The sequence below is a fragment of the Callionymus lyra genome, chromosome 3 (genome assembly GCF_982586985.1).
Source record: "Callionymus lyra chromosome 3, fCalLyr1.hap1.1, whole genome shotgun sequence".
NCBI classification, from domain to species: domain Eukaryota; kingdom Metazoa; phylum Chordata; class Actinopteri; order Syngnathiformes; family Callionymidae; genus Callionymus; species Callionymus lyra.
Genome location: NC_141820.1, coordinates 10,709,819 through 10,724,941, shown reverse-complemented (window position 1 = coordinate 10,724,941; position 15,123 = coordinate 10,709,819). Strand labels below are relative to the sequence as shown.

The following is a 15,123-nucleotide window of genomic DNA, read 5'->3' as shown; positions in this document are numbered from 1 at the left end:
TATTTTGAAAAGACAAATTGATAAACATCTGCTATTATTTCAAAGTCATAAAAATGATGTTTAGTATTCCTAATACATGTGTACATCCAAAATCTTCTGGCATTGTTCTAAACAGGAGATGGATGGAACAACAGAACAAACAAACAGGACTCTGCGTTAAAAATCCTGCAGCCTGGAATGTTCTCTGATCAAGGTTGAATTCCTTCATGTTTACAGACATAGTTGAATGTTTTTTTTTCTCTTGACAAGGTAGTACAGACGGAAAGCTGTTTTTTTTTTATGATAGATCATTATCAACAGAATTCCAAGGTATTAGAGATGAAAGGTCAAATCACCAGTACAATACTTACAAAAATAGTAGGTCTGTGTATCAACAAGAATCGGGCGATATGATAAGAGATATTGTTGTATTTATTGAGGTACTGTAGGAACAAGGATATATTTGTAGTATTGTCCAGTACTTGACTCTGGTGTTGCAGAATTTACAGACCACATGACTCTTGATGAAGTCGTAACTGCTTTCATTTGTTTTGAAACCAAATTGTGTCCAAACATCAGTCCACTGTATCCTCTCGTCCTCAGTTGTCGAGGGGATCTCAGAGGGTTTTTATTGTTCCTTTAGTGGCGGAGGACATAATGACTGCTGCCATCTAGTGGCCAGACATTTAATTGCAACACAATAATGAACAAATGTGATTATTGTATGTGTAAATAAAAAAACCTAATTGTAGAAGTGTCTGGAGAAAGAACCTGGTGGTACAATCCGTATCACGATACAGGGTCAATTATTCAATACATTGTGATACTGTAGTAACAAGGATATATTTGTAGTATTGTCAAGTACTTGACTCTGGTGTTGTAGAATTTACAGACCACATGACTCTTGACGAAGTCGTAACTGCTTTCATTTGTTTTGAAACCAAATTGCGTCCAAACATCAGCTTTAAAACCTGCATTGTATCCTCTCATACTCAGTCATCACCGATCTCCTGCAGAATTACCATATTCATTCAGCGGCAGAAGTAATGACTGCTGCCATCTAGCTGCCATCGCAACGGATAAATGAATAAACCGTGTGAATATTCGCATGTTAAGTGTAAAAAAAATAGTTACTACTTTAAAAACTTTTTATTGAACTGTAAACCGTGAAAAACTAATGTGAGATATTCAATGATCGGACATTACATTCTAATGCAGATGAGGGGCCACAATATAGACTATGACTGTTGTGAGTCCTTCAAGCTAAAGGAGTTCATAGAAAAGCAAATACAATGGGAAAACTTACAGATACAAAGAAAGTAAGGATAAACAAAAAAAATGATCAATATTATTAAACTTTTTGCAAAATAGAAACTGTAAGATACAACCTTTTTTTTTCACTAGGACCTCTATATTTATTTAAATAATCAAGTTGTTCGCTGTCAAAAACCTTTTCTACATGTTCTACTCCGACAATATTCATCATGATGTCAATTCACCCAGGTCTGTTCCATTCAGTCCAAAAGACATTCATGTCATATTATTCTTGCGGCAAATCCAGCGAGCCGCCACAGAAGAACCTGCAGTCCGACGACAGACTCGGATGCATTAGGGCTGGAAGAAAAAGAGGGGTTGTAGGGGGGACTCACACCTGGGCCCGATTACAAGAAAAGTTGGAACTATCTGTCAACCCCCCAGATACTCTGTTTTTATTGTCCTGGCAATTTAAAGTGATACTACCAGGCTCTCTCTGGCAGCTCCAGCCAACTGTTCCGACTACTACAGCAGCAGCAGCACCGGCAAGTCATCGCTCAAGACCCAGCAGCTGTGTCTTTATCGTCTCGGGTGTCGCTGCAGTTTACCTGGCAGCGACACCGTGAGCAGCACCCAAGTCTCCTCCTGTTCAATTGACTCAACACTGGAGTCTGTGTCTTGTGTGCGAAATGGATAATAAAAAAAAACAAGTTACACAAGCAACAAGGGCTTCTTAATAAAGATATAAGGAAGATACTCATTATAACACTGTATAATTGTCTCCTAATACAAACAATTTATGACTGGCGTAAGTAACAAATAAGTCGATCCAGACTCACGTCGCTGCGTTACATCTGGCTTGGCGATCATTCCTAGACCAGACTGCAAGTGCAGACGGGGTTGGATCCAGACATCGCAGCAGTATATTTCCCCTACATATGGATTAAATCAATCTGACGATGCTTGTTAACACTTGTTCACTTGGTTACAACACAGAGCCGCTGCCACACCCCCCACCAACCTCCATTCTGGACCCACCCAAACAATCACACCGCAAAAGGTTGCCTAGTGCACGGACGTCATGAAGAATTGTAGGAGAGGTGGAAGCAGGTAGAGGCTCATATGGATCGGCGCTGAACGATATGGACAACTTTACATATCTCGATGATAAATGCCAGATATATAAATATGATACTATGACTACTTGGGCTGCAGCCAAACACTGATCTTATAATACGATCTGATACACAAATTTAGGGGACACTGATTTTTTGTTTTTACTCTACTGTACACCACAATATGTCCAAACATCATTTCTAAAAGCTGCTGGAGTCGACTGTATCCTCTCGTCCTCAGTTATCTGGGATCTTGCAGGAAGTTCCTTTAGCTGTCATTAAACAGCAGGAAGTTTCATTGATAAACAAAATTAACAAAACATCGAGAATATTTGCACCTTAAAAATATACTTTTAATAAACAATAATTTAATAAAATTACATTAATAAAATGTAATTGGAAAGCCCCCCAACCAACCAAAGAACATGAATACAGGATAAAATACTTGAAAAATATATTTTTATATTAGATTAAATTATATTAGATGGAATTTATGAATCCTTCTAGAGATCTCCTCCGGGAAATTGGGTTTCCAGTTCACAGCAGACGATAGTTAAATAAAGACAAGAACAAAGTGCAAATAAAATAACAAAGAGCAAGGGATGACAAATTGCAAATATAAACACGTGTGTCTATAACCGAGCTATTTTTTTTAGGCGCTAACCAAATATTTTTCAGAAAAAAAGACATAATCCAAGCGGACATTGATCACAACTCGGTCAGTAATCATCATCAGCATAAACTCATGAATACAATTATTTCAGCTGTGCTTTAAAAAAATGAATTAAAAAAAAGAATGTTTATAATACTACAACTAATGGAAAGTGAAACAACCATGAGATGTGTTAGTAGTCCTGAAAAGTTACAGCTCCCCTTTTTATTCAACATTTCCTCCAGATTCTTTGCCAGGAACACTACACTTGTAAACAATCTCTGGTTTCAGACACAAACTCTATCCTCTTGCAATGTTGCCTTAGGGTCCGAAAATTCTCTCTTAAGGAATCTTTTGGGACTTTTTATACAGATAGCATGTCTTGAGCGAAGCAATATGCGATAGTGTCTGTCTTTGTGTCCAGTGGACGTCGACTAATAGGGCGTAACACTGTTGAATCCAATAGAAATTCAACTTTTCTTGGGCTTCACCTGAGATGACGGAGAACTTGCCGATCTTTCCCTCGCAGTAATAAACTCTTTGTGTAGTACTCAAGTGTTGTTTCAGGTGATGGAACAAGTTTGTCACGTTGCTTTGCTTCCCCGAGAGTTTTACGATGCACTGCCCTTTTACGACGCCTCGCTTTGGTTGATGTCCTCGCGTCTGAAGTCCATCTTCGTATGGAGGACGAGAACTTTCTTCTAACCACTAAATCATACCCTCCACGATCACAAGACGTTATATCTTAGCCGTAGTCATTTTTAGGTGGTCCGTCGGATAGTTAGCTCTGAAGACAAAGTAGATAAATATCCACGATGATATGGTGACATATAAAGATGCGAGGATTTAAGAAAAGATCCTTATCTAAGACATATATTTTGGAGTAAACAGAGACTTTCAAAATGAGTAACTTTGATGAACTTTTATGATCATTAATACCATTTTGTGCATATTAACAACCTTACGGATGGAAGGTTTTGGCTTTGTCGTGATTAAACTAACCAACCATCATAATATTTGGTTACACAACTTAAAACATAACAAGGCAACTTACATTTAAACCACATTTAAACCACTGTATTCTATGCATCTATCTATGTATTTTAGTGGGAAGGTATGAGTCGGATGGAAATCTCTTTCTCTGGAAAATTAGATTTCCAGCTCACAGCAGACGATAGAAGGTACAGCAAGTTTCATAAAAGCAAGAACAAAGCGCAAATAAAAAGAACAAGTGCAAACCAGCATTATATGTTAGGCACCAAACAATTGATCATCATTGATTATCAGATCCAATATAAACTTAGTTGTTTAACCAAAATCTAAACGTACGAGTGACTGCAATGAAGATGGGCTTCAATAAACCACACATCAACACTTTATGACTTCAAACCTGTCAACAAGTAAATTAATAAAATGACAGTGATAAGTTTGTGCAATGATGGTAAGACGCCTCCCTCTGTTGTTCTTTACTTCCTTGTTGCATTAGCTGGTGTCAGATTCTCCGACTCAAGCGAGTTATTGGCCAGTGAGCAAGTTTGTTATGCCACAGATCTTATTGTGAGTCAGCAGGTGTTAAAAATACCTAATGAATCATGGGAGGGTTGACAATATCTCGACGTAGAATCTTAAAATAATAATTTTAAAATGTTAATAATGCATCATCATAACTTTGAAATAGGCAACAAGGTAGTAGTATTTGCCTTTTAATAATCTTTCATAATCCAAGGAATAGATTGTGTGTTTTTATAACCATGAATTAAAATGTTCAAACATTTTTAATGTTTGATTTATGTTAGAGGGAAGTTCTGGGTAACAGGAACTTCATCTGCATCATTCAAGATTTAAATCTAGAAGTACTTCCCTTTATACAAATGGGGAAATGAAAAGCATATCAGTAAATAAAAACTCCCAAAACTATAAGTCAGTGATTTTCAAGTCCCATAAGTTTCCTTTGGCCTCAAATTGTGGTAATATAGCCTTTTTCAATTCTATAATTCTAAATAGAAGTTGTCAAAAAATTTCAAACGTTTATTTGAAGCCGTTTGGATAAAATCACATTAGGAAAAAAAAACATAAAAGTTATTCTCATTATCAATTACAATGGGCCCAGAATTACCTTGACCCTTTTCCTTTAATAGAAATAAACAAATGTTGTTTCAATAATTGCCCGAATTATTTTTATTTTTTTAAATAAAAAAATCAAGGCAATTTGAAGTGCATTGTAGAAATGAAACAGTAACGGACAAAACCCCTCTTTGAAAATTTGGACTTTTCACCTTAAACAATTTCCGAAATGTCCTTAAAAACCACCTTGCAGAATTAGGTAATAGAAGAAAGTGAAGGTGAAACGGGAGAAAAAAAAAAGTGATAAACTAGATTTACCGAAGCAAATATTCCGAAAAAATTGATCCTAGACTCTCAGCAGTAACGTCTTCTTGTACTTTTTGGTTTTCTTTTGGTATTACCATTCCATTGAGAGCTGGAATTTTTAAAAGTTTTGGATCATTGGAGATGAGTTAATAACTAAATTCATTCAATTAATTATCTGAAATGTCTTCTGTGACAAAAAACAAAACTGCCCATAAATATTCCTAATCCGATCTAACTAAAGAGTTATCCTAATTTTGGCTCCCAAAGCTAGTCCTGACAATATATAAATATTAATTCAATTTATTTCATTGCAAAGTGCATTATTTCCTCTTTAAGTCCAGTGTGAGAATTAATATAACAACTCCCTTAGCAACTGCCTGGACGTATATGTATCTCTATAATTTATACTTCATTAATCATATTTTTTGTTTGTTTTGAAGGAAAGAAAACCGCTAATAATCCTGGAAAAAATGTTGGTGTGAAGTACAAGCGCTAAGTAGGCGTAATTGAACCATTTGCATAGGACTGAGTGAAAGGAAGCAAGAGGTTAAGGCAGATGGAGTCAGGTGATTGTTTGGAAGCCAGTGGGAGGACACGACGTATAAACACACAAGACAGTCGAGCAAATAGATAACACGTGACGAAAACAAACATTTGAAAGGACAAAAGCAGCAGGAAATAATTAGATCTTAAATGCATTAGTGACGCTTGGTAGACCCTCATGTCTGCAGGGAGCGACATTAAGGGTTTATTAAAGGGTGGCTGAGATCAGCGGGAGAACACGCTTCAATCTTTGTTCAAAGCCCAGAGATACGATCTGGAGCTGCCTCGTTTCATTGGTCTATGACAGCCCCTTGACTGGCTCTCGTGAAGGTTGAATGTAGAAACAATTATTGTATTCATTATGTATTCTGTATTCATTTACAGTATATTATTCATTACTAGTACTAAATATGACCATTTCATTTTCGTTTTAAAGCTTTATTCTTCACTTATGTGAATTTGAATGCCGTTCTAAAAGAATAAAATGATTATTAATCAAATTCACTGGGGAAAAAAGGGGCTTTTACAGCAGATTTCTGTCAAATAAAAGTTACATGAAAATACAATTGTAGCATTTTTATTTTGATCTTATTTCTCTACACTTTTCGCCCCTTTATTTTTGCTTGATGTGCGCCACACAACAGCCACTGCATAAAAATGTGGCCCCTAAAAAGAAATCTATAAGGATAACTAGCAGAATGCTGACGTTTAACGACAGCAGTCATGATGTTCTTGTTCCTGTGCTGAGCGATGACTGAGGACGAGAGGATACCGTCCACTCAAGCAGCCTTTTAAAACGGATGTTAGGACATATTCTGGTGTACACTACAGTTCCATTAAATTAACCATAGAGCGATGACTGAGGACGAGAGGAAACAGTCCACTCAAGCAGCTTTTTGAAACTGATGTTAGGACATATTCTGGTGTACACTACAGTTCCATTAAATTAGCGATAGAGCGATGACTAAGGACAAGAGGATACAGTCCACTCAAGCAGCTTTTTGAAACGGATGTTAGGACATATTCTGGTGTACACTACAGTTCCATTAAATTAGCGATAGAGCGATGACTAAGGACAAGAGGATACAGTCCACTCAAGCAGCTTTTTAAAACTGATGTTAGGACATATTCTGGTGTACAGTACAGTTCCATTAAATTAAACATAAAGCAATGACTGAGTACAAGAGGATACAGTCCACACTCAAGCAGCTTTCTAAAAATGATGTTAGGACATATTCTGGTGTACACTACAGTTCCATTAAATTAAACATAAAGCAATGACTGAGGACAAGAGGATACAGTCCACTCTAGCAACTTTTTGAAACGGATGTTAGGACGTATTCTGGTGTACAGTACAGTTCCATTAAATTAACCATAGAGCGATGACTAAGGACGAGAGGATACAGTCCACTCAAGCAGCTTTTTAAAACTGATGTTAGGACATATTCTGGTGTACACTACAGTTCCATTAAATTAAACATAAAGCAATGACTGAGTACAAGAGGATACAGTCCACTCAAGCAGCTTTTTAAAACTGCTGTTAGGACGTATTCTGGTGTACACTACAGTTCCATTAAATTAAACATAAAGCAATGACTAAGGACAAGAGGATACAGTCCACTCAAGCAGCTTTTTAAAACTGCTGTTAGGACGTATTCTGGTGTACACTACAGTTCCATTAAATTAAACATAAAGCAATGACTGAGTACAAGAGGATACAGTCCACTCAAGCAGCTTTTTAAAACTGCTGTTAGGACGTATTCTGGTGTACACTACAGTTCCATTAAATTAAACATAAAGCAATGACTAAGGACAAGAGGATACAGTCCACTCAAGCAGCTTTTTAAAACTGCTGTTAGGACGTATTCTGGTGTACACTACAGTTCCATTACATTAACCATAGAGCGATGACTGAGGACAAGAGGATACAGTCCACTCAAGCAGCTTTTTAAAACTGCTGTTAGGATGTATTCTGGTGTACACTACAGTTCCATTAAATTAACCATAGAGCGATGACTGAGGACAAGAGGATACAGTCCACTCAAGCAGCTTTTTAAAACTGCTGTTAGGACGTATTCTGGTGTACACTACAGTTCCATTAAATTAAACATAGAGTGTAAACTGAAATTCAATGTCCCCTAAACTTGTTCAGAAAAGAATGCATTGTATTACATGAACGTAAATCTACTTAGATTCCGAGCCAACCGTCCGGGCAGCGTTAAAAACTTGGTGGTTTCGTTGGATCTACACAGTATTCAAATTGGATTCTACAATGTCATACGCTGTAGGAAGACATGTGTCTACCGTACGTATCCGTGAGTGAAACAGTTGCTCTCAACGTAACTGAATTGTCTAAAGTCAACATATCTGGAGCTGCAGCTCAAAGGCACTCACGACTACACAGTTTTGAAAGCACGCACACACACACACACACACACACACACACAGCTAATCATACACATATAGACACAAACACAAGCCACAGCTAAAAGCATCAAGCGCTCAAAGAGGTCCACCCTGCCGAATAACATCACCGAGGAAAGCCACCGCACCACATAATGGAAACCATACACTAACATGCACACACACACACACACACACACACACACACACACACACACACACTCATGTGCAACACAGGCCCCGATCCACTGCCATATGTTAAACCTTGTCCCAATCATGTAACTAAACACACACTTGAATGGCGGCGCAGGTCCGCGGGGCGAACGCTTTGGTGGCATTAGCTTGAGAATATCCAAGAGCAAGAGAGACAGTTTTTGTTGGGACAGAACTGTTCAGAAAGCAAACATTAAAAAAAAAAAGTTCACGTACGAGGGATGAAAGTTGACTGGAAATACTTGTGGTTTGTTGAATTATTTGCGTCTTCAAAGTGTTGTGCGATGACAAATAAATGAACAAATTGCAATTGTTGTTTTGCGAGGTGCCTCTTTGGATTTCTGTACTGCTGTCACTGAGTTTTGTGGTAATAAAAAGGCCTCAAAAAAAATTATACATTTGAAAACAAACTATATGAATTGATATAAAACAGGCAATTGCATTTCCTCAGGGGCCACATTTGTAACAGTTGCTAAGGGATCATCAAGCTAAAAATAAAGTATAAAATGAAGCAATAAAGTCCGACTATAACTATGATTTTGTGTGACTTTTATCTACAAATATCTGACATTTTTTCAAAAAGATATTTTCTCAAGGGGCAATAATTACTCACATGAATAAAAAATGCATCATTTTTTATAATTATAATTATTATACATGGAGTTCTAAAACAAAATAAAACATAGTTATATTTATAGATGGTCATGAATGATAGAAATAAATAAGGTCTGATATAGAACTTATATCCTCTCTTTTAAAGTTTGACTTAAAATGCGAGTCAGACTTCAGAGCTTTCCCTGAACATTTTTTTTTTAAAAATGCAGAAGATTTGATTTTGTTTTACCAGGTATTTAATTTAAAAATCAGACACAAAGATAGAGATTTCTTGAAACTGAAACACACTTTGCTGTGACAGGTGCACGACCAGCTGAGCGTCCGACATCCCAGGTGCCATTTAAAAACCAAACCAATTCATAGAAAAAAGCCATTTCCTTTTTAAGTTTGTTCAAAATTGTTGCAAAGCAAGAAATTAAATAGATAACCTTGAAGGTTTTTTTTCACAGACCATAACAGAGTTTATTAAATATTTTGAATTTTTTAATTATCGTCCATGGCTTATTTATCCTGTTTTTAATTCATAAACAACCTTCACTTTGTTATTTTAATAGTTTTCACACTTTCTGTTAAGAATAATATATTAAAACATATTTTGTCTTCATCTTAAATGAATAAGTTTGACTGTAAAAATCATGATTAAGCAAATGATAATAAAGATAAACATATAGTTTGTAATAAAGCAAGTGACGACGTCAAATATCAACTTAACCTTGTAAAATATACGGCCATAAATCCATATATTATCATTATTATTGTTAAAGATTATTTGGACCAACTGACCATAATATTCTAAAATGTGACAAAAAGTAATTTATCATCTCAGCGAGATAAATGTATATTTTTAAAATACATTAGAGGCCTGACACACGCCTCAAATAGTTGTGATTTTCCTGTTTATTTATAAGCATTTAAATGAAAAAAAAAGTCAGATAAAGTGTTCTTTTCAAATAAATTATATTGTTTACGTTTATTAAAAATAACAATAATGAATAAATTAGTTTGAGTGCTAGTATTAAAATTATTATATTTATTTATATACAGTATATTTTAATACATTGCAATAGTGTATTGTTCTGTGTGTATATTTATGCATCCAAAAATATTCATAATGACTTTTCATTTCATATTTTATATGTAAACAATTTGACATAAATGTTTATATTTTTTTAAAAATGCGTATCATTTGCTGACAGTCCCTTATACATTTTAATTATTATATAAATTAATATACAATATATTGCAATAGATGAATGTTATGTCGGTATATTTATGCATCCCAAAATATTCACGACTATTCATTTCATATTTTATATGTAAATAATTTCAAATGTTTATATTTTTACAAAATGCGTATAACTTGCTGACAGTCCCTTATAAATCAATTTAAAAATAAATACGATGAATTTAAATAGGGAAGAATCTCAAATAGAATGGAAAAAAAAGTGTTTTAATGAACGATCTTTTATTTCTGGACTTACCTCTGTCGCTCATCAGGTTACAAACACATCGTGCCTGACTCGTGGTCTTGGCATCGGATCAGTAGAAGCGTCTCACGGCGACCATGAGCGTCTCCTGCAGCGACCGGAGCGCGAAGAAGGTACTCCAGAACCAGCGATTCCAGAAATCCAAAAAAAAAAAAAAAAAAGTCAACACTTTTCTCTCCTCATGATATCCAAACGTTAAGTCCAAGTCGTCTTCGGCGGCTCAAAAAACTCTGGCAGCATCTGCCAACTTTGGTCCTGAGTGAGTGGCGCTCCTCTGCCTCGCTGTGGGTGCAACAGCTTGGCTTGGTTGAAGATTTTAGCAACAAGTTTTTATGCCGGCTGAGATTTTCTTTTTTTCTTTTTCTTTTTTTTTTTCCCCTTCTTCTTCTCTTCAGATTTAGGTCCTCAGTCACGGCTGTCACCGTCCAGCGTCACTTTAATAACCTGAAAAATGACAGAAACAGAAATTACTTTATAACAGAGTCGGGCTTGTACTTGTTTGGCACAGACTTAGGAGTAATTTAAACGTAATTATGGTATAGACGTAAAAAAAAAAAAAAAAGATGTGTAGATTTAAGACAAGCACGACGCAATGTACGGGTAGCGTAATAGCATGTTTGACAGACGACTGATGTTTAATTCATCACTTTTCGGTTTCAATTAAACTTAAAAAAAAAGCTATAAAATGTGTTAAGATTTAGACTAAAAGAGTGATTAAAGCTTCTCCGTTTACTTCCATTCTTGGTCACAATATTGGTCACAGTTCGGTGTCTTCACGTGTAAACAGTTACACGGACAAACAAACAAAAAACATTTTAAAACAAATATTAACAATATACAGCTCTTGTTTCTTTCCCTTCTTCTCACCAGTATATACACGCGTCTATACGGGAGACTGCGGTTTCAATAAAGTTTTGAGACTTTGACAGCGACGACTCAAAAACTTTTATGAACGCTTGTTGAAAAAAATGAAAGATGCAACAAGTCCAACTTTTTTTTTTCAAGTGTTCATTGAACTTGTATATGATTTAAAATGTTAGTAAAATAGAGGTTTTATATATATTTATACACATACATGTATTCATGTGTGTATATACACACATGTATATACACATTTTATACATATATACATGCAAATACATACATACATACATAAATGCATATACATACATATATACATACAGTACATCTATACATATAAATATATATACATATATGTATATATACAAATATATATCAATTAAACTTCAAAATCTATAAAATGTGTGTTAAGATTGATATATATTATTTATATATACTGTATATATACACACAGTTTATAAAAGAAGAAGAAGGCCAACATTATAATGGATTTTTAAGCGATTTGAACCACATAAATTTGGTTTAAGGTCAGTAAGGAAAAAAATCGTACATAAAGCGCAATGAAGACTTTTGTGAAAATGAAAGGATTTTAAGTACGCCTTATAGTACGGAAAATACAGTGAATAAAGTTCTGTGTATTATTTCTTATGTCGTATTATTTGAAGTGGGTCTATGAGAAAATATGGATATTTTGTTTGATAACTACTGGAAGGGCTTTGCTGTAATAGGATTAGAAAGGTGTTTAAACAAAGACAGAACTCTCTAGTGGTTATACAGCAGAACTGCGTTACTAAACCGTCCGTAACAGTAAGTACATGTCTGATTGTGTTTGTCGTCCTCTACCAACAACTCATCAAGCTAATCATTTTCCTTCAACATCATTTTTTGGAAGGTTTCTATCATTCTTTTGACACCAATAATATTGGTTTCTTATCTTGATCGGTTGGAGACGACCAGCTTTGAAAATGTGATGTACGGCAAAACTTACTCCCAGGAATTTTGACTCGCTTTTAGATTTCTTCAGTAATGCCAGTGTCAGATGTCAAACTCCGTACTTCTTTCGGTTTTCCCTTTTTGTTGCCCCGACCACAAAACCACCCCACCCTCTCAATCTATACAACCCTTCATCCCGCCCTCACATCCATCTCTCTCTCGCTCCACCAAACTCGCTTAAACGACAACGACGACCGTCGACCGTTCTGACTGAAGACCACTCACGAAATTATACTTTTTTTCAATATCTCTAATAAAAACCTTCCTCCGTACACTACGGTAGCTCCACTCTTATTATGTCGTCATGGCAACCACATGTTTTTGTGTGTCCAACAGGTCTTTAAAAAAAAATACCTGTCCAGCGGCTAACCTTTCGCGAAAGACGAGAAGACTTTTTTCTCTGGACTACGACAACACAAACAAAAACACGGAAACGATACATCTTTCTTCGACGACTTCCATTCGTCACTATCTGGAAAATGGACGCTGGCAGGACGAGGAGAGCAGCAATGAAAACCGGAGCACATTATGACTCATTACTGAGTCATTTTTAAAAGCTTCCCTTTAAATAAAAAGAAAAAGAAGAAATAAGAAAGTACAAAAGAAAAAACATTAAATAAAAAACAAACCTGTTGACTGATTGTACGTCAGAAGGCAAATCTTTTTTTCCCTGGTTTCAGAATGACTTGTCAATCAAATGCAATCTTCCTCGGCTCGGCTAGGAAATTGATTTTTGAATAATCGGAACTTAATTGTGAATGTATTTACAGCAACGACAAAAAAAAAAGGGGAGGAAATTGTGTAAACATGAACCTCAAGGCCAATGAATAGTCGAATAATAAGTCTTCATGTAGTCAGAGTTTGTTCTGGGCCACTTTGATGTAGAGGTAAAAAAAAAGTATTATTATTTACAGTAGTCAAGCAGAAATTGAATTTTTGGATCATTTAGAAATTTTTAAATACCTTAGTTGAGTCTGCTTTTGAAAATAATAGACACATACTGGGAACTTCTAAGAGAAGTATCCAAATGATATTGTGACCTTAAAACATTTCCTTTTTTTAAGATAAACTAAGGAACTGATTTTATAGAGTAATGATTGGCAATATGACGATATATATTGTAGGTACATAGTAGTGTGTATTGGCCAAAGATTTTACAGAATTTACAGACCACATGACTCCTGCTTTCATTCGTTTTGAAACCAACATATGTCCAAACATCAACTTTTAAAAATCGCTGGAGTCGACTGTATCCTCTTGTCCTCAGTTGTCGAGGGGATGTCACAGGGTTTTTATTGTTTCTTTAGTGGCGGAGGACAAAATAACTACGGCCATCTAATCTAACAAGGATATATTTGTAGTATTGTCGAGTACTTGACTCTGGTGTTGCAGTATTTAAAGACCACATGACTCTTGAAGAAGTTGTTACTGCTTTCAGTTGTTTTGAAACCAAAATATGTTCAAACATCAGCTTTTAAAAGCTGCTGGATTCGACTGTATCCTCTCGTCCTCAGTCATTACTGGGATTTCGCGAGATTTCATTGTTTCTTAAGCTACGGAGGACGTAAAGACTGATCCCATCTAGCGGCCGGAATTGCAACAGAAAAATTAACAAACGCTGTCAATATTAGCAGATTTTTAAAATAAATATTGAATTAAATTGAAGGCACCATAAAAAAACTACAGTACAAAAAACTAAAAAATAAATTAAAAAGTGAAAAAAAAAGAGATTGTTACACATTACCAACTTGGTCCAAAAAAAACCCAAACAATATCGGCTTCTGTACCGGATACACAAGACGATTATTGGTGGAAGCGACAGGACCAGTATATGCGAGTACACACCGAGTTGTGAGCGAAGAAGAACTGACAAAAAAATGGCTTCTGCAATTTCAAGGTAAACAGGATACGTCGCCCCATTGATAAAACACTCAGTACAAGGACCAATTGGAAATACTTTGGATTCATCTGGAATAATCATTAGACATCAAAAACCCAACCTGAAAATTGCATCCATGATTTTTTTTTATAACCATGTACTCGAGTATCAAAAGAAATCTACCATCAAACAGTGACATTTTCAAATTGGGACAAAATAGTTCCAAAATAAAGGGGAAAGAAAAAAGTAAGCTGTAGTATTTCTAACAGTGTGCGTTCAAGGTATTCTATGAAAAACTTTATTATGGTACATCTTAGCATTTCTTTCTATTATTGCCCACCTCTTAAACAGAGACTTCCAACCGAATTAAAACTGACGTGGAAGGAATTTAATGGTGAAGGACAAACACAGAAATAACTTTTTCTACATCAAACCTCCAAGAATAACACATTTAACCATCAGATTTATACTTTCTGTCATATACAGTTTGGTAAATATACATCTGGTTCGGCCCAGAACGGGAAAAATGTTAAAGATAATTGTGGCCTCTTTTTTTTTAATCAATTGATCCAATTAAACTGTTTAAAACAGTCACAGCAATTAGAAAAAAAAAATAGCTGACAGACGGACAAGCGTTTGGGCGTCTCCACCACTTGAAAAAAAAAAAGGTTTAACAATGCGATTGTCGTCGCCACATTCTTTTGAAGTTTAATTGGAAGCGTTTATGTCCCTCCCTGACAAACCGTCACGATGCCAGTT

The 15,123-nt window shown here is 35.6% G+C and overlaps 1 protein-coding gene across 2 annotated transcripts in view; it reads right to left on the bottom strand.

Moving 5' to 3' along the window:
- Positions 1–11,209, bottom strand: part of trps1 (trichorhinophalangeal syndrome I) — a 112,824-nt gene extending 101,615 nt beyond the window's left edge. For both annotated transcript variants that reach the window (XM_087786433.1, XM_087786434.1), the window contains exon 1: positions 10,626–11,209. In XM_087786433.1, the coding sequence (XP_087642559.1) occupies positions 10,626–10,638 (13 nt within the window). In that variant the 5' untranslated portion in view covers positions 10,639–11,209. The remainder of the gene's footprint in view (positions 1–10,625) is intronic.
- Positions 11,210–15,123: the final 3,914 nt, after the last annotated feature.